The following is a 19296-nucleotide window of genomic DNA, read 5'->3' on the forward strand; positions in this document are numbered from 1 at the left end:
CCAGCAGATAAATGCTCTGGAACAAGAATGTGTTGCTGTAGGGAAGCAGCTAATTCATAGCTTCTTTCAGATGTCACAAAATAAATAATACCACAGGCACAAAAATTAGCTAGTTTTAATGTGGGGGACCCCAGATTTGGGATTTTTAGCCATGTTCAGCAGCAGTGACCCATGGGGGAGGTTCCCAGGGGTGCTCTACGCCTTGTCCTCCCTCTGCTGAGGGTTTGCATCTCCCGACTCCTCACCTCCTGGCCACGGCTCTCGTAGGCAAACCAGGCACCATGGTTTGGAGGACCTTCTGACACCATTTTACCATGGAGCTGATACCTTCCAGCAGTCCCCACAGCTTCTTCAGCCTGAAACCAAAATAAGAAGGCAGATTTTAATCACCAGTAAATGCAGCGAAAGGGGGAGGATGTTAACAGTAAATGTAATACTCTTTTTTTTTTCTTTTTTTAGTAAACAGGCAGATTTTAATCACCAGTAAATGCAACGAAAGGGGGAGGGTGTTAACAGTAAATGTAATACTTTTTTTTTTTAATAACCAGGCGATCCTATGGTCTTCCCACTAGCCATGGCCACTCTCCCCAAGAGCTTGCCTTCAGGGAATACAGAATCACAGAATCTTCTAGGTTGGAAGGGACCTTAGAGATCATCTTGTCCAACCGTCAACCTGACTGACAAAAATAGACACCCACACAACAAACAAGGAGCATCATCACTAAACCAGACCTCCCAGCACTACATCAACCTGGCTTTTGAACACCTCCAGGGATGGGGCCTCAACCACCTCCCTGGGCAGCCCAGTCCAATGGCTGAGAACCCTTTCAGTGAAAAAATGTTTCCTAATATCCAGCCTGAACCTCCCCTGGCGCAACTTGAGGCCATTTCCTCTTGTCCTGTCGCCTGTGACTTGAGAAAAGAGACCGACCCCCACCTCTCTACACCCTCCTTTCAGGGAGTTGTAGAGAACAATAAGGTCTCCCCTCAGCCTCCTCTTCTCCAGGCTGAACACCCCCAGCTCCCTCAGCCTCTCCTCATCAGACTTATTCTCCAGACCCCTCACCATCTTTGTTGCCCTTCTCTGGACCCGCTCCAGCACCTCGATGTCTTTTTTTATGGTAGGGGGCCCAAAACTGGACACAGTACTCGAGGTGAGGCCTCACCAGTGCCGAGTACAGGGACTGAATCCTTCCACAGAGGAAGGGGATATTTCTGCAGTAGATGTGCATCAGTTCACCCTGGTCCATAGAAAAGGAGCGACTTGTTGCCAGCCCCGTGTGTTCCCCCTGGATCTGCCATCTGAAGGATGCCACAGCCCATTGCCCACCCCACTGCTGGGCTTGTGGAGATGCCTGGGGACCTCTGGCTGATATTGCACCACGTCCCTTCAGCTGATTTTGCTGCTGCTGGAGGTGCAGCCACTGGTTTCTGCGTCGCTCTCAGCTTCGATGCCTCTTTCGGGATGTTCTTACCCCTTCCTGGCGTAAGCTGGCAGGCGGTATGGCTGCAGCAGGAGCTTTGACAGTGGATCCTGGAGTCCTGTCACCTGTTCCTTCTTCCACAGAGCCAAGCCTGTGCCCGTGAATGATAACAGAGAAGTAAATCAATACCAATAATTAGAAATCACCCAATAAATGCAGTTGTCCAGCAGCTCAGACTGTAGATACTGAAGCCCAGGCCAGGATCCAGCTTGAGTTGCTCTTTCAAAGCCTCTTTGCAAACAGCTACTGCAGATACACAAATACTTACAACAATAAATACTGTCTTAAATATAATACTTCTCCTCTCAAAGATTGCAGCGGCCCTTAGTGGCCCCCTCCACCCCCAAAAACCCCAGACCAGTCCCCCAGATCTTCTACCTGGCAGGAAGCAGGGGGCCAGACGCTGGGGAACCCTTTTGCAGAGGCCGGTGAAGGTCCCTTTGGATTGTGTGGAGTCGTTCTTCCCACACATGGTGGCGAAGCGGAAATTGCCATCGAAGTAGTTAAAGCCAAAGGCATCTGTGAGACACAAAAAGGCTGATTTTTAGCCAGTTTTATTGGCCACGCGGTGCCAGTGGGCAGTGGGTCACACCCCCCAAAGGGTATTGGGGTGACACTTACTATTCCTGTAGAGGAAAAGGGCCGTGTCCTGGTACCCTTGGGAGAAAATATCATTCAAGACCTGCAAGGAGAAACACTTGAGGTCACTAAAGAGCCTTCCGGTGCCAGTGGGCAGTGGGTCACACTTCCAGGCTGCCCTTTGGGTCTTGGGGTGACACTTACTGTTCCTGTACAGGAAAAGGGCTGTGTCCTGGTACCCTTGGGAGAAAATATCATTCAAGACCTGCAAGGAGAAACACTTGAGGTCACTAAAGAGCCCTCCATCCAGGCACCATCAGGCTCTATTGAAGGCTGCTTGACTGGGGGGAGTTTGGGATGGCCTGTTTGGGAGGGCAGCAAGCCCAGGCTGGTTTCCACCCACCAAAGCACTGGTCCTTTGCAGGTTGTCAAACCAAGACCCCATCCCAGGTTGGCCACCCATCAGCAGTGTCCACCAAAAAAATGTGCTACCCTTGAAATCTGAGTAATTAACTATAGAGATTAAGCTGAACCTCAAAACGTTTGTTTTAACTGAAGCAAAGCTGAGAAGAAGACCCGGTGGCCTACCATGGTGCTAGGGGGAAAGAGAGCATAGCTGATCCTGCAGAGGTTCTCGATGGAGATCTGGATGCTGCCGTTGAAGATCTGGAAGCAGAAGAAGATAGCGGGACAGTCCCGCGGGCAGATATCAAGCTCTCCTGTGAATGGGGACACGGTGATCACGGCTTCCTCCAGGCTGGAAACGGGCTGCAGCCCAGTGAATCCTCCGTCCACGTATCGCTGAGGGGGGAGAGCAAGGGAGAGGGTTTGCTCTGAGGGTTGCCACAGCCTGGATGAGGGCAGCGTCACCGAGCAGGGAGCAAGAAGCTGCATAGGTGACCTCTCCTGCCACGAGCCAGTCCCAGCACGTCCTCCCTTCCTACTTGCAACAGCATCTCTTCCCACCCCTTGCTCTTTATCCTGGCTTTTTCCAGCTCCTTCTGCTGCCCTACCTGCTCCTCAACCAGGGGCTGTAATCCACAGCCGTTATTAAAATAGAAATATAATTATTTTCATTCACCGAGCTTTGTGAAGTCGTTTTGGCAGTCATTAGCCAATCCAAACATCACGGAATTGACAGTGTTGTATAAATTTCAAGGCCTGAGCCAAGCAGTTGGGCTCCCGCATTTAATAATCGCCTGCAAATCCCCGGGGGATTACTCACTGGGCAAGGAAAATGTCATTTATCGTATTCCAGAAGGAATCTGAAATTTGCCACCCACCAGGGTGGAATTTGATGTTGCAAGGACTGCAGCTGATTGAATTAAATGCTCGTGAAATAATAACAGTGCAGGGGAGCCTCGTGGAGCAAAGCCACCAGGCTCTAGGTCCTGGGGCAAGCTGGAGACCTGACCTGGTAGCCAAGTAGGAACATTTGAGCACTCAATCAGTGCAGACCAAGAAGAGTCAAGGAAAGATCCTGGCTTTATCCCAGCTGCAAATAAATCTGGTGTCACAGCCGTGTTGGCTTTAACACCCCATGGGTGACGGTGCATTGGGCACTCCATGGTCCATCTGCAGGTGCTTCACCACCACCTCAGTGCTCCTCCTTCACCAAGGGTTACCAACAAAGCCAGCCCCAATGGGTTCGCTGGATGATCAGAGGGATGGAGCACCTCTCCTATGAAGACAGGCTGAGAGAGCTGGGGTTGTTCAGCCTGGAGAAGAGAAGGCTCCGGGGAGACCTTATAACGGCCTTTCAGTACCTGAAAGGAGCCTACAGAAGAGCTGGAGAGGGACCCTTTACAAAGACGAGTAGCAACAGGACAAGGGGCAATGGTTTTAAGCTGGTGGAGGGGAGATTTAGGTTAGATACTAGGAAGAAATTCTTTACAGTGAGGGTGGTGAGGCACTGGAACAGGTTGCCCAGGGAGGTCGTGGATGCCCCATCACTGGAGGTGTTCAAGGCCAGGCTGGATGGCTATTTGAGCAACCTGGTCTGGTGGGAGGTGTCCCTGCCCATGGCAGGGGGGTTGGAACTCAATGATCTTTGAGGTCCCTTCCAACCCAAACCATTCTATGATTCTATGATTCTATGATTCTATTCTATGAATATGCACGTGGCTGGGGGAGGATCCTCCCACCAACTTTCGGTATTTCAGCCGTGCAAGTCTGCACCTGAGCTGAGATGGAGACATCTGCACGACAGACAGATCCTGCCCAGGATTGGGGCTGGATCTGGGTTGGGTGGCAAAGTCCCCAAGCGTGGGTGTCCTCTCATCTCCCTTTGGAGATCTGCAAGGCAAGATCTAGTCATCTGGGCCCCGTCCACAGGCAACGCAGGAGAAGGCTCTCCAGATGGCACTTCCACCTGGCTACGGTCTTAGGAGGGGATGAAGAACAAGCTGAAAGGCTTTATCATCCTCCATTAACTAAAGAAGCCCAGACATGTATATCCCTCCCTGCTCAAGGCCATGTAAAGCTTAAACCCAAGAACGTACCGCCGGGAGCATGTGTTTTATTGGAAACATCACTCACCACACCTCGGTAGGACGGAGGGATGAATCCACAGTAGATGGGGAGAAAGCAGCTGCAGAGGAGAGCCTGGGGGAGGAGAGGGATTGCAGAAGTAAATGTTCCTGTCACAGTTCTCCTGGAGAAAAGCTGTCAACCGGGTGCCTGCAAATTCAGGCTTGACAAATGGTCTGGAGCCAGGCTGTTGGTACCACCTGGACTTTGCTCTTGACTGTGTCAAGAAGAAAGCTTTCAAGAAGGGGAAAACATCTCATTCCCAGAAAGTTGAAACACTTCTCTTGAGAAGGGCGTAGCACTTCATTTTTTATTGTTACAGCTGCCAGCAATGTTAGAGTTGTCTATCTATATATCACTGTCCAAACACTGCCCTTTGACGGTGGCAAGGGGAAACTTTGGGGTCGTTTTTCATATTTGTGGGGTTTTGGACAAAACCAAAACATCCTCACAAAATGCATTTTCATTCTGCTGGGATTTGTCAGTGGCAAAGCCACTGCAGGGCTGTTTGCATCCATTTCTCACCGATCTCATCAGCTGGGAATGAGCATCCCGGGCTCCTGGGTTGACCTAAGGCAGGTACCATGGGGTCAACTCCGGCGTCTCCATGGACTTGCTGTCCTCTATCATCTCCCAAGCCCACCACCTCATGGTCAGCCTCGTTAAGGTTCTACTCTGGGATTCTTTCCCCAGCAGCTAATTTACTGGTTAATCAGCTGCTTGTTGCTTGGCAGCACAGATGCTTCATCCAGCTCTTCCCTCCCAGGAAAGCGCTGAGGCAACAAGGACAATTACTGCCAATGGGACTTGGTTGAGAAGAGACCTGTCCAGAAAGCTGGGAGGTCACGGTAGCAGTAACAGCTCTTTGCAAAGAGTCATTAGCACTTATTAGAGCTGGCCAACATGCCAGCATCAGCTTTTTGAGGCTGGATAATTTAGCATGATTTATTCCCTCATGGCTCTGGACCTAACAGCATCTTCCTCCTTCCCTCCAAGCCTGGTGGAGCTCACTGTGGTGGGACCAGAGCTTGGGAGCTTCCTGACACTAACCCCATCTTGGGTAGAAAACATTGACGCTTGGATCCCACCGCCCCAAGCAGGTGGAGATCTTCCTCCAGCATCAGAGGAAGGTGACTTTACCTGAATGAGCTCTTCCTTGGAGCTGAACTCGGAGGCCATGACGTTCTGGCCGTCCATCACCCGCGTGAGCGAGATGTGCAGCCGCCCCGACGCCAGCTGGTAGGAGTCCTCTGGCAGCATCCGCTGCAGAACGGTCTTGATGTTGGCCAGCAAGCTGCACTTGGGAGAGAGAGGGCCCAGGATGGTTTTCCTGACCTCCGTTGCCATGGCAAAGAAAAATTCCTTTAGGTCATCTGACACGGAGAAGAAGGGGGAAAAAAGAGAGAGAAAATCAATATTCCTGCTGCCCTAAAAGTTGTATTTTTAATCTTATTTTTAACACTCCCCATAAATAAAGCCTCTTGCAGCTCTGTGCATGACCCCAGGCTGATCCCACTGCTATAATGGGGTGCAGAAAGAGGGGCATCATCCCCAAGATGTCCTCAAAGGACAATGTATTGCTGAGTGTGGTGAAATCCCCAGCAGCACTGGAGATGGGTGCTCAGGACGTGCCTGGCTGGGGATTAGGGAGAGGCTCCAAGAAGCCCCAGGAAGGGGGACTCAGGTGCAAATAGCGAGTTATCGATGCCAATGTGACTTGCAGGACATGTTCCTGTCTTCCTTCCACCTCTGATTTTGCACATGGGCAGCCCCAGGCTTCCTGGGGGAACTTGGATGGCTCAAAGGTGATGAGAAGGGACAGACGTCCACCTCCTCCACTTAGGGCTTTCCTGCAAGCCAGGAACCCCAGCTGCACCGTGCTGGGACTCCCCACTCATCCGAGCTTCCTCGGTGACCTCCCAGCCGGTGTTAATAGTCATTACATGGGTCTGCATGTCCCAGAATCACAGAATCACAGAATCTTCTAGGTTGGAAGGGACCTTAAAGATCATCTTGTCCAACCGTCAACCTGACTGACAAAAATAGACACCCACACAACAAACAAGAAGCATCATCACTAAACCAGACCTCCCAGCACTACATCAACCCGTCTTTTGAACACCTCCAGGGATGGTGCTGGATTAAAGGAGTAGAAATGCAGAGCCCTGGCTGAGGGTTCAGGAAACACTGGGTTTTAAGGGCTGCTCAGTGATGGGGGCAAGAGGGAAGCAGCAAACCCTGCGGTCAACCTGACACCGGGGAGAGAGCTTGATCCTTTTGCTGAAATGGGGACCTCACTTGGGGGCATATCAGATGCTGGGAGGGCTGGAGCCCCTCTGCTGGGAATGGGGCTGAGAGAGTTGGGGGGTTCAGCCTGGAGAAGAGAAGGCTCCAGGGAGACCTTGGAGCCCCTTCCAGTCCCTCAAGGGGCTCCAGGAAAGCTGGGGAGGGACTTTGGATCAGGGAGGGGAGCCCTAGGAGGAGGGGGAAGGGTTTGACCCTGAAAGAGGGGAGATGGAGATGAGATGTGGGGAAGAACTTGTTTGGTGTGAGGGTGGTGAGAGCCTGGCCCAGGTTGCCCCGAGAAGCTGTGGCTGCCCCATCCCTGGAGGGGTTCAAGGGCAGGTTGGAGGGGGCTTGGAGCAACCTGGGCTGGTGGGAGGTGTCCCTGCCCAGGGCAGGGGGTGGCACTGGGGGAGTTTTAAGGTCCTTCCAACCCAAACCATTCTATGGTTCTATGTTTTAGGTGTTCAAAAGACGGGTTGATGTAGTGCTGGGAGGTCTGGTTTAGTGATGATGCTCCTTGTTTGTTGTGTGGGTGTCTATTTTTGTCAGTTAGGTTGACGGTTGGACAAGATGATCTTTAAGGTCCCTTCCAACCTAGAAGATTCTGTGATTCTGTGATTCTGTGATTTCATGATGCTGTGAATACCCCACCTTGAGCAGTTAAACTCTTGAAGCATGAAGTTTATCTGTCTCCTCCGTGCTGCAAAGAGCCATCCTTGTGCCCAAGGGGGTTTCCCTGGGACCTTGCACTGGCACAAAGCCGTGGGTTCTCCTTAGCAGGGTGGCTTTGTAGGGACAGGGGTTCCTGAGCCGTCTCGTGAGGTGGCTTTAAAAGCCCCGACAGACAGAGGGATTAGATGGAGTGTCCCGAAGGCAACTGGAGCACCACAGGCATTAAGAGGGGTTATAAATGTTTGAGCGGATGTTCAGGCCATGTGGTGTGATGATTATCACTCCCCGGGTTCACGTGGGGTCCCCAGGGTACCCCAGGTGGGTCATGCACCCGCCGGGCACCGTCTGGCTGCCCCGTGTCCTGGAAATGGGGGAAAACCTGGAAAAACTGCCCACAGGTTGGCAGGGAGGAGGTGAGAGCCCACCCCAGCTTTGGGGGCTTGAGCTCTGGAGGAGGCCTTGTCTCTGGGTGAGCGAGGGATGACCCTGGTGTGGAACACCATGACTGTCCCCATCTGCACCCACTTGCTGGGGACAAGCACGTGTCTAGCAGGTCACCTGTGGGGTGGCAGGGGACAGCCTGGCTCAGGGAGCTCAGAGCCAGGGCACACGACCACAGCCACCCCACGGGACACCCAGCAGCAGCCAAGGAGACACCCTTCACCCTCCTTTTGCCCCAGTTCTCCCCAGTTTGAATTTGACAGAGTTTCTGCCACATTCATTTTCCATATTCGAAACCCAACCGGAGCCACCACTACCCAAAAGGTCTCTTCTCTGGGGAAGATGGTTTGGACACAAGACCATCTCAGCACCTTCAAGTGCGTGGTGCCCCCCACCCCCGGTGACGCAGACCCCTATTTCAGCACTGGTGCCCAGTTACCAAACTGATTTATACCTCCTGGGCAGCCCCAGCTCCATCCAATCACACCAACGTGAGGAGTCAGAGAGGAGAGTTTTGGGGCCCTCACTGATTCATAGAGGAGTTTGTTCCCACATGGGCAGAAAGGTCCCATTCTGCTTCATCTAAATATGTATTTGCCAAAGTTTTGAGTTATTTTTAGCTCCAGCAGAGTGGTTCTAGCATCAACTAGAGGTTTTAGGAACGGCGTGTTTTCTCCCTGCCTCCTCCATCATTATTTGTGTCCTAAAACCCTAACTCCTCCAAAATGTCCCCGTTGCTTGAAGCTGGGCTTGGATCAGCCTTTGAGGGCTTAAATCTTGTGTACCCTTGTTTACACGTGGACGCTAATTGGAAATATGGGAGGATGTGATTATTAAAAGTGGATTAACTGCTCTGAATTAATTCTACACATAGGTGAGCTTTGCTGGGGGCTGGGGAGGGGGGCTGCTTCCACGTTGTCTAAAAAAGTTCAGAGGGAAACCTCTTTTGTGAGAGAAACCCCAGCCCAGGGCACATCCAACAGATGAGCCCTCGGGCTTTTGCCGAGGGAGAAGGTGCTCCTCAATCTGGAGATGGGAATCGTGCCACGTCTTCCCTTGTGCTGGGAAGGGTGAGTGGGACAACCCCGAGCAACCTGTATAGGAACCCATGTGGCACTGCCACTCGTGTCCCTTCGCAGCTAAGGGTGCCAGGGGGCCTGATCCCTAGGGGACAAGGGGGCTTTACGTGGGCATCTGCCCACCATGGCCACATAGACCCGCCTGGGGACACATCTCAGCACTTGTTAGACCTGGTAGCAGGAGAGAAGGACATTTGCTCCTGCTGCAGGAGCAGGAAAACGGGCCAATAAATTACAGGTACATCCAGATTTACCCAGGCGGTATCTACCCAACCATCTGAGATAACATTCAGACAGTGAAAACCGGCTTTTTCAGCTTACACCCACCCAAAATTGCTCCACGGCGGCTGCCGAAAGTGGCAACATCTGCAGGTTTCTTGGGAGTTCCATGAGTTTCACCACTATGGCATCCCCACCGGGGCTTCCAGGTGTTCCCTTCTCTTATTTCTATTTTGAAATAACACCCCCCAGCCCCATCCCCACCGTCAGGACCTGAAGGCAATAAGTGTCTTACCCAGGCCGATGCCGCAGACCACGGCGGCGGCGATGAGGGAGCCGGCGGAGGAGCCGTAGACCTTGCAGGCAGATTTGAGGAGTTCAGGAGCCAGCTCCAGGAGGGACTGCACCACCCCGACCTGGTAGAGGGCCAGAAAACCACTGCCCGAAAAGGAGAGGGAGAACGGGGTGCTGGAACCCCGGAGATCCTCCTCGGCCATCTCAAATCAATGTTATCCCGCTCGACGTCTGGGGTTGGTCCTTCTTCACCAGGTGAACCTCAAGCTTTCTCCTCTGCTTTCTCCAGGCTCATCTCCAGCTCCGGAGGAGGCCAGAAGATGGATTTTCCTCCTCCTTTTATGACAGCTCCCCGAGGCGTTTCGATTCACGAGCTATTTTAATTGCAGCCTGTGCTAAAAACAGAATTTTTCCCCTGATCAAAACCAGCTCTTGTAATCCTCCACCACGGCCAGCTCGGATGCTCAGGGCTGAATCCAGGCTCCTCTTTTATACCCAAGGATCTGACCTACCCCAGGAGCCCTCCTGGAGATGGTCCTGAGGATGGTGGTGCCGTCACGCTCGGAAACGTCCACACGAAATTTCCTCTTTGCTTCGTGCTTTCTTCATCCGAGGGTGTTTTCCTAAATTGGATTCTCCATCAATCCCAGCTTAAGGCACAGCTCGGTGCTGGGTGAGTAAAGGCTTGTATAAGACACTTAAAGCCAGAGGGTGTTACACAAGGGGTGGTTCAGGGCGTTACGCGGGGTGAGGTTTGGAAATATTGCTTAGATTCGCTCCCAGTTGGAAGGGGTTTGGCTTTCCCTGGCTCTTGGGTATCCTTGGAGGGGATAAAACAAAGAGCTGGATTTGCTTTTCTCCTCCCACCCCCAGCACCGTGCTCTATAAGGCCCCAGCAGGATGCCCGCAGCAGCACCACCACGGTCCCCAAAATCTGGGGTTATTGAACCAAAATGGGGCTGTCTTCGTTGGCTGGGTGATAGTTAAAAAAAAAAATGTAGATTTCTGGAGTCTTTTCCACCTTAATAACCCAATGCTGCTGCCAACATGCAGAATAAAAATTGCCATTTTAAACAGATGTATTTATTAAATATTAGCAAATACCGTGTTGCTTATGTTGTCCAAACCCCTACAGTGTGCACTCTCTATAATAAATATTACATATATTAATTCAGGGTTGTATATACACACATAACACAGGTGTGTGCACAGTAACAGGCAGGAGGAAAGAGCATCCATTCCCCATGTTGGTGCCCCAGCCTGGCCAGGAGAGGACAAGAAAACGGGATGGTCCCATCATCCTGATACAACCTTTGACGGTGCTGTTTCACCCCAAATTTTCATGCGTTTTCTGCCTCTCCAGCCATCCCGAGGTCCCCCCGATGAGAGGGGCAAAGCCCCCCACCTCAATGGGCAGGGTGTCCCTGGGTTGAGGTTTCACTGGTGGCTTCCCATCTGCCTGCAGACCCCCCCAGATGGACGTCACTGGGCATGGCCAGGTCTGTCCTCAGCAGCTCTGCCTGGACAACAGCACAAGCAGGAGCAAGTTCTCAGTGTGTAGACGTCCTTCAACGGGGTCTCTACTACCCCGGGGGTGAGGGCACCTCCATGTGCCCACCCCCTACTGTGGAGACACGGTCTTACTGGGTTTGGTCTTCTGGTTTCTTGTCTTTCCAGTGTTTGATGTTGTTTTGACACCATCCCCTGGCTGGGTGAGTCTCCCACACGTCCCAGCCTTTCTACCAGCCTTGGGGTGGTATCTCAGCTTGGATCTGCATGATTCATGCCACCGTCTCCTCCAGGCCTTGGCAAAACAAATTCTTTCATTTAAAGGACTTTCTTCCAGCGCTGGCAAACATCTGCAGGTAGAACAAGGGCACAAACCCATCATCTCCTGCTGGGACTGAGCCCAACACGCAAACCCATCGGAAGTGTGTGAGTGTTTCCGTGTTCTCTCTGAATTAACTCCGACAATTACAGGCCCCAGACCCCCAGGGAATTCAGCAGGCTCTGCACGGAAGAGGCGTGGGATGCTCCTGCTTCACTCAACACTTGGAGCTCCTCGGCAGAGCCCAGCCCCGGCTGCCAAGCTTCAGGAAAGCGGGAAATGATCCCAGGGGATCTGCAGGAACATGCTCCTCCATCCATTCTCCAGAGAACGAGGATGTTCTCCTTGTAGGAGCTGGACTCGCTACAAAATGTGGTGCTCCAGGAGCATCTCGTGAGTGCAAACCCCAACCGAGCTGAGCCCAGGAGATGTTCACACCTCAGGTGCTCCTTTGGGCTTCTCCTAACAGTTTCTTCCCTTGCAGCTTCCATGAAATAACATGTTAAATGGGATTTTCCATTCCCAGAGCCAGATGATGAAGGATGGTGTGGTCCTTCCTCCACGAAGAAGCCGTTATCCCTGCAAGAAGAGAAGGGAGTAGCTCCATGGGGAGGTGGCACGATGAATGGGAGAAGGACCCTAGGAAGGAGGAAGCCCATCAGATGGCACAGCCCCAAGCCAAGGAAGGGCCAGCCCCTGGACAAGGACAGGGACCAAGGCAGGACGGACAAGAGGACAAGTGTCCATACACAGGGAAGGACAGGAGATGTTTGACCTGGCAAGAGGGGAGGGGGGCAGCACCCCAAAGGTTGGCAGCTCAGAACCTCAAGGTCTTCACAGCCCCCTCAGATACCCCGGGCTGCCCTGGGGATCCTCAAAGCCCAGGAGGAGCCGGGCTTTGGGGACAGACCTGGGGGCTCTGCCAGCCGAGGGGGTGCACACCCACACGCCCCATCCTGTGATGAATTAGGGGGGGGGCTTCTCAAGGCCTGGCGGGGGGGAGTTGAGGAGGATGCAAAATCTGCCCACACCCCGTCCCTCTCCAAACACGGTGGCCCCAGGAGAGCATCCCAGGGGAGAGCACCCTCCCTGGCCCACTGCCGCGCTCCCGTGAGATGAAACCTCATCATCATCCTCTTAGTGACAACAAATTTTGCATTAATTGGCTCATTTAAGTGCTGGGCTGATTTTCTAAGCCTCTCCCTCCCCCCCCCAACCTGGCGGCCACCAAAGCAGGATTAGCGGGGTCTAACGACTTTGGAGACCAAGATCCCAGAAGCAGCTGGAGATACTTTCCAGAGGAGACCCCCGTGGCTCGCAGGGAGCCCTGGGCGGGCAGGGGGCTGTGTGGGGTGTGGGGCTGCTTTGTGCCCAGCCAGGATCAGTGCCCAGATGGCCCGTGTCCGTGATCCCAGGGATTTTCGGGCGGAGGCAATCGCCTGAGCTGGTTGAAGCCACGACAGGGCGTTCAGGGAAGGATGAAGGTAATACCCAGAGCTGGAAACCGATCAAAACCCCTGGGGCTAATAACTTGCTCTTCTTTAATACCTTCTTAATAATCTTCACAGTGGCCGCGGGCAATCGGGGTCTCAAATTTATAACCAAAAGATTAATTCAAGGGGCTGGAGTCGCTCGGGAGAAGGGACCTGGGCTCCCAGAGCCATCAGCCCCGGGGTGCTGCGCTGGTGCCTGGTCCCATCCTCATCCCACCGCGCTGGGTTGGAGCATCATCCCTGCTGTGGGTTGGGTTTTTTGGGAGCAGGAGCCCCCTGTGCAAGGGGCTGCACAGGTTTTGCTCCTTGTTTCCCCAGCACCAGCCCCGATGGGTGGGAAAAGGTGCAGCAACCACAGAAAGAGGATATTTGATGGAGCCGTGGTATCAGGAAAAGCTCAGGAGGAAGAGGATGGGAGAGACGAGTTGTTTTTCTCTCTGTTGGGCCTGGCAGAGCGCATCCCACGTGCCCAGGGACAACCATGTCCTCTGGGAAGCCGGAGAGGAGACAAAACCCTCTTCTGCTCCATGCAAATCCCAGCCCACAGCCGGCGTCGCGGGAGCTCAGATGCAAAACAAGCAGGGCCATCACGTCATCCTCCCACCGTGTCCCTCACTGTGTCCCCGACACCAGCTCACCCTGTCCCCAGCCCCAGCAGAGTCCCTCGTGCTCCGGGAAGGGACAGGGACATCGTGAGGGCTGTAAAAAGGCAAGAGCAGTTTCGGTTTCTCCTGCAATAAAACTCTCCTGGCTTGGTTCCTGGCCAAAAAGGAAACACGGTGCTGGTGCTGGTGTTGGTGCTTGGGGCTGACGTCACCAGGCAGGAGCCAGGAGTGGGATGTGATGTTTTTCACAGTCCTAATTACCCTGAGCTAAATTAGACAGAGACCCTGCAAGCTGTCCCCCCCTTCTCCTTGGGGCTTTTCAGCAGCCGGTGATTGAACCCTCTGTGGATCTATCAAACGTTTCCTTAAAGGGCTTCACGACCAGGGGGATGTTGGTCTGTGCAGGGAAGGGCTGCTGCCCTCCTCCAAGGGGTCTGCTTCCCCATTTTGTTTTACTCGGGGTTTTAAGAGGATGGAAAAGACCAGATCCTCCAGGAAAAGGGCTGCTGGGCAGACACGGGCTGTCACAGGTGGCCCACGGGGGACTGTCACCCCACACACAGCACTGATCCAGACCCCACGGGTTTGTGTGCCATCAGACCATCCATCATCATTTGATCCACCATCACCTTCATCCCGTTGGATCATCCCACCTCTTGCACGCTGCAAGCCCCAAAACTTTGTCCCCTTCACCCCCAGGCTGGGTCCGACCCTGGCGAGGGGGATGCTCCTTCTGGTGCCACCACGCTGAGCGCCGCCAAACCCCCCCCCCAGCCCCAAGCTCCCTTAATCCATGGTCCTACTTAGGGGTCTGGGCAAAGATTAGCTGGGAACATTCCCAGAGATTAGGGTTTAATCGCTTTGACATTTCACATCTTCTTATGCCTCGTAGGTGAGACCCCAGCAGCCGTAAATCCCCCCGGGCCTGGAGGCAGGGCAGCTCCTGCGACACTTGGGAGAAGCTTTACCCAGTTCTTGGTGTCAGATCAAGCTGCTTTGGCTCATAAATCTCCTGCTGCTGGAAAGGGAATGGCTATAAATAGTAAAAAAGGAGCAGGACCACGCTGTGTGTCTGCTCTAAGGCTCCCTTTGTGTCGCTTCACGTCTGGCTGGGAAGGAGCAGCTCCCAACAGCAAAGCAAACGTTATTCCAGGTATAACACCCGTTACACATCATCCATTGGACAAGGCTGAACGTCATTTACAAACCAATTTATTCGAGTTTTAGGGTTTTTTCCCCTCAACTAGACATTGGGATGACAGCAGAAGCTACAAAACCTATATTTTACATTCACAGATACGTATAGAAAAGCAGGTAAATAAATACACAAGCACAAACCACGAGGTTCAACACACGCCCGTGGTGAGAGCTAAAATGCAAATACAGGGTGAAATTCGGGCTTTGTTTGATTTTTCACACTTCCTTGCCCCCAGCCAGCTGGTTTTTAAGCAGTTCGTGTTGCTGTGGCTGTCACTGTGGGTTTCCTCAGAAGGTGGTAAATCCACAGCTCAAAAAACCACCCTCCATCCATCCAGGTCACCATCAGGGACTGTCCACCCCACCAGTAAATCTCCATCCTTGGCTTCCCTTGGGAGCAGCCGACGTCAGTCTGGGCTCTGGCAGTTGTCTGTGCTGAACTTCTCTCTGTCCTGCTGAGACAGAAGGAAACATCTGTGAGGTCTCTTCCCAAACAGACCTGGTGCTATTGGTCTTCTAGGTGGCTCAAGGAGGACATTCTCCCCAGGGAAAGCTGCAGGGCATCCCCCAGCTGCATCTCCGCAGGCAAAGCAAGTCCTGCTCCTTGTGTGTGCATGGACCATGTTGGAGAAAGACAGAAGCAGCCTAAACAGGGCAAGACCCAGCACCCCATCACTCCCCCCCAGTATGAACCAGCATCACCGCTACCCACCCAGGTCTATCCATCACCCTGAAATTACACCATTTGCCTTAACTTGCTGCTGGAAGCTCAGCCCCAGACCTGGTTCTCCTCCCTACCTGGAGAATTTTGCTGTAGGACAAGGGTGCAAAGGAGTCTTCCAGGTAGCGGGTGCCGAAGCCCATGATCCTGTTGACGGCCTGGTTGCAGATACCGGCCACCTTGGCCGTGAGGTGGACGGCGAAGGCGAACTGGATCTCCTGGGGGTTGACGTCGGGTCTGCTGGCCGTCATCTCCCTGCGGACGTAGGCATCAGCCAGGTTCTTGAAGGAGCTGTAGGACATGTCTCTGAAGAACTTCCGTAGCCGCACGTCCTCCCTCACCTGGTGAAGAAGCAGGTGAACACAGAGGTTACGAGCGAATACCTCGGTGTGTCACACTTGTGTTGACACCTTCACTCCACGCGAGGATTGCAGGGAGGACAGACAGACAGACAGACAGACAGTCAGCCACCGGCACACCCAGTCGGGGAATTAAAAGGTGCCATTTCCTTGATTTTACTGAGCGTTTCCCTGCCCCGGAGAATCGATGGTGTCGCTCTATTTTACAGCAGTACAGAGTTTGGCCCAAATTTCCTTCATCCCACCCCAACTCTCCGCTTACCTGCCTGTCCAGCTCATCTCCCGCACTCTGGAGCAGGGCAACAATTCTCTTGATGGCTTCATCTGCAGAGAGAGACCCCACGTTACCTCCAGCCCATTCTTTGAGCCCCAGATGCTCTGAGGGGACACCACTGCCTGTTTAACTCCCCCTGAAAAAATCCCCTGAGCAGCCTGCATCCACCTCCATCCCTCCACACCCCATTTCAGGCTGTTGCCAAGCGCCTTGGTACCCTCAGCCAGCAAGAAAACCCCTCCTGCCTTGGAGTTTCTCTCCCCCCAGATCAAGCCCTGATGCTGAAAATGTCCCTCAATGTCTTCATAAGCCCCTGGGTGAGGATTGGAGCAGGGTTTGGGTCTGGGGACAGGTCTTGTGCACGGGTTTTCTACACGTGCCAGTGATGAAGCACGTGCCAGGGCAACACTCACCGATGGCGTCGGCACTGCCCGGCTGTGGTGGCTCCCCACGTCCACGTCCTCTGCTGCCTTGGCTCTCACTGCCCTGCACGATCAGCCCGATCTCTTCTGAGACTCGTGTGTAGTAACCGTCAGGCTGGTCTGCTTCTGCGGAGAGAAAAGCAGGAATTCAGAAATGAGGGTTATTTTCTCCTTGGCCATTGGTTGAAAGGGCGAAGCAGCCGCAGAGGTGACTGCATCCATGTGATGCTTGTGCCCAGCCCAGATCAGTGCATCCCACTCTCTGAGCCACAACTGTGTGGCTACACCTTGCCCTGAATCTGCCAAAGCTTTGCAGAACCCCTCTCAATGGCTTTTCAGCAGGAGAAGGGCTGGGATGGGGACAGGAGCGTCCCACAGACTCTGCCACCGTGCCACCACGGCTGGCTGCCTGCACCCTTCCCTACACCAACCTGAAATCAGCTGAATGATGGCCCTAAAGTGGCTTAAGATTTAATCTCAGGCCTTGAATGCAGTTTAAACTAAACCACCACGTCCCTTGCTTGCTAGAGAGGGGAAAACCTTTGCCTGGCTGGTGCTTGGGGTAATTTGCTGGGCTCATGAGTCAGAGCAACGACGTGTGCTCAAAGCATGGGCAGATGGACCCTTTCATGGGGCAGCAGGTTGAGATCAGAGTCTCCAAAACCCATCCCAACCCCCAGAAATCACCAGGAGGGTGATGCTTAGGGCTAGAAACCGGCACTGAACCCTCCTGCTTTCCCAAAGGAAGGCCAGCGGAGGTCCCGTTGGCCATAGGGTTGGTTTAGGGTCAGGTTAGGGGTGGTGGGGGTCCCACCTGGGGTGGCTGGTGCCTGGATGTGCCTCAGGGGAAGGCAGCTGGGTCTCTTGGCCCTTGCCCCAGCTGCGGTTTCTCCCTTCTCCTCCTCCGAGTGCTTCTTGAAGGAGAAAACCTTCTTGAGGCTGGGTCTCTTCTTCAGGGCTCTGCCCAGCGGTGGGGATGTGCCCAGTTCCACTCCGGGTCTTTTAGCCCCTTCTGGTTTGGAGCTGTGAGGAGCTTTGGCATCTTTCTCCTTTGCTTTTTGCCCTGTGTTTTCCTTCTGATCCTCAGGGCTCTTCTTGAAGAGCAAATTTAAGAGACTTTTGAACCAGGTGCGTTGGGTTTTGCCCTGGGAAGAGTTTTTTGTGCTTTTCCTCTTGGGCTCCGGCTCCTCTTTAGGGACCTCCCCGGGAGCTTTGCTCTCATCATCCAGAGCCTCATCCAGCTCCGATGCTTTGGGTCCCTCCTCTTGGTCCTTCCTGGGGCTGAGTTTGGCACAGGAATACTTGCAGAAGTCGCTTTTCGATCTTTGCAGCCCATCTCCCTTCTTCCCTCTCCTTCTGGATCCCTCCTGGAATTTCTTCGCAGCGGACTTCTCGCAGCAGCTCAGCGAGCGCTGGACGTAGATCTCCAGCACTTTCTTGGCCCCTTGCCTGTCCAGGGAGAGGATCTTCCCCGAGGGCTGACTCCCCACATCCCACTGAGGTTTCTCCACAGCCAGATCCTGCATGTTGCTGTGGAAAAAACCAACATTTTCAGCCCGGTTTTCGCTTTCCCCGGGATGCTGCACTGTCAGGTTGGGCACCATGGAAATCTCCCCCATTTTGGACCAACGCTGGAGCCCAAGGGTGCTTTGGGTGTCCAAGACTGTTTGTGCTCCCAGTAAATGATCAAGCCCTTTTTATGGGTGTTATCTGAGTGCCCATTACGCAGGCTGCACACACGGGGGTTTATGAAGGGCAATAAACACCGCTGATAAAGGGAGCGAAACCGCGGGGAAGGGGGAGACGAGCTGGGCAGGTCTGAGGGGCAGAGCCTGGTTATCATCCAGAGGGTCAGATCCCACAAAGGTGTCATCCAGACACCCTGGTGCTGCATCTTCCTGTTGCCATGTATTCCCATGCTACGGTGAAAAACTACACGCCAGGAGCACCATCCCCCCGGTGCATCGCACAACACGGATATTTTTTTATCTCCCCTTGAAGTGTCAGCTGCTAAAAGAACCAAAATGATATTCTCCAACAGGGCTGGGGGCTTCCAGCCCTTGGAGAAGCCAAGGGCAAGGTGGGCTCTTGCAAATATCCTCAATCACTGCCAATATTGGCCAAGAACCTGCATGAGCTGTGACCGGTGTAGGGCTGTGACCACAGCGTGGAACACACAGTCCCTGCCTTTCCCAGCACCCTTTTCCTCTGTGTTTTGGAAAAAAATTAAACAGGAGATGCTGCTGTTGAAAAACCAGGGAGCCGTGCCCGTGCCTCGTGCTGGCTCTGCTTCCAAAACCAATTTCACCCTTCATAAAACCAGACCCAAACCCTGAGCAGCACAGGAGAAACCAACACCGAAACCCGGCACGCTCGGCTGTGCAAACCGCCCCGGAGCCGGTTGATGAGCATCATCACAACGCACAAGGACACCCACCCACCCCAACATGGTCTTTTTTTTTAGGATCAAGAAGGCAAGTTTCCTTCATCCAAGCCAACCCCGAAGCCACCCGACCACCTGATAATAAATCACTCTGTTGATAAATCACAGCAAAGCGACAGCCCCCGTCCTGCTTCGATTGATTCCGGTGCGTTGGCCGCATCCTCCTTTATTTGCTCGTTTGGGTATTTACCTTTCCATCAGTATTTCTGCTCTTCTGGACATATGTCAAGACAAGGTCCTCGGCCACAGGCGCGAAGGGTTGTCAGACTCTCCTGTGAGGTGCCTTTTGTATCCCCAAGGGTGGGGACTGGCTGAGTTAAGTCCTATTTTTATCAGCCATTCAGGTAAGAGAGCGGCCAACGCTTCCGCCT

The 19296-nt window shown here is 53.4% G+C and overlaps 2 protein-coding genes across 4 annotated transcripts; both read right to left on the bottom strand.

The window, feature by feature from the left end:
• Positions 1-114: 114 nt before the first annotated feature.
• On the bottom strand, positions 115-10312 carry PNPLA1 (patatin like phospholipase domain containing 1). 2 transcript variants are annotated; one of them, XM_014948476.1, is made up of 8 exons: positions 9585-10312; positions 5733-5965; positions 4602-4667; positions 2652-2864; positions 2106-2166; positions 1863-2003; positions 1476-1575; positions 115-356 (listed from the first exon to the last, which is right to left on the bottom strand). In XM_014948476.1, exons 1-8 carry the CDS (start codon positions 9784-9786, stop codon positions 242-244), a joined length of 1131 nt encoding a protein of 376 aa, XP_014803962.1. In that variant the 5' UTR covers positions 9787-10312; the 3' UTR covers positions 115-241. The 2 variants fall into 2 exon arrangements, with proteins under 2 accessions (XP_014803962.1, XP_014803961.1); XM_014948475.1 differs by lacking the exon at positions 2106-2166 and adding an exon at positions 2268-2328.
• A 4514-nt stretch (positions 10313-14826) lies between these two features.
• On the bottom strand, positions 14827-19202 carry LOC106891756 (chromosome unknown open reading frame, human C6orf222). 2 transcript variants are annotated; one of them, XM_014948485.1, is made up of 6 exons: positions 19116-19202; positions 17297-18012; positions 16474-16608; positions 16049-16110; positions 15505-15768; positions 14827-15158 (listed from the first exon to the last, which is right to left on the bottom strand). In XM_014948485.1, exons 1-6 carry the CDS (start codon positions 19145-19147, stop codon positions 15114-15116), a joined length of 1254 nt encoding a protein of 417 aa, XP_014803971.1. In that variant the 5' UTR covers positions 19148-19202; the 3' UTR covers positions 14827-15113. The 2 variants fall into 2 exon arrangements, with proteins under 2 accessions (XP_014803971.1, XP_014803970.1); XM_014948484.1 differs by having other exon boundaries at positions 14827-15161.
• Positions 19203-19296: the final 94 nt, after the last annotated feature.

Source organism: Calidris pugnax, unplaced genomic scaffold (genome assembly GCF_001431845.1).
Source record: "Calidris pugnax isolate Ruff unplaced genomic scaffold, ASM143184v1 scaffold91, whole genome shotgun sequence".
NCBI lineage: Eukaryota > Metazoa > Chordata > Aves > Charadriiformes > Scolopacidae > Calidris > Calidris pugnax.

Coding starts and splice junctions, on each gene's coding strand:
- PNPLA1 (XM_014948476.1), bottom strand. CDS start 9,786: ATGGCCGAGGAGGATCTCCGGGGTTCCAGCACCCCGTTCTCCCTCTCC. Junction 2,865..4,601: donor CTCCGTCCTACCGAGGTGTG/GTGAGTGATGTT, acceptor CTCCCCCCTCAG/CGATACGTGGACGGAGGATT. Junction 1,576..1,862: donor GGCCCCCTGCTTCCTGCCAG/GTAGAAGATCTG, acceptor TCACGGGCACAG/GCTTGGCTCTGTGGAAGAAG.
- LOC106891756 (XM_014948484.1), bottom strand. CDS start 19,147: ATGTCCAGAAGAGCAGAAATACTGATGGAAAG. Junction 16,111..16,473: donor GGGCAGTGCCGACGCCATCG/GTGAGTGTTGCC, acceptor CTCTCTCTGCAG/ATGAAGCCATCAAGAGAATT. Junction 15,769..16,048: donor GAGATGAGCTGGACAGGCAG/GTAAGCGGAGAG, acceptor CTTCTTCACCAG/GTGAGGGAGGACGTGCGGCT.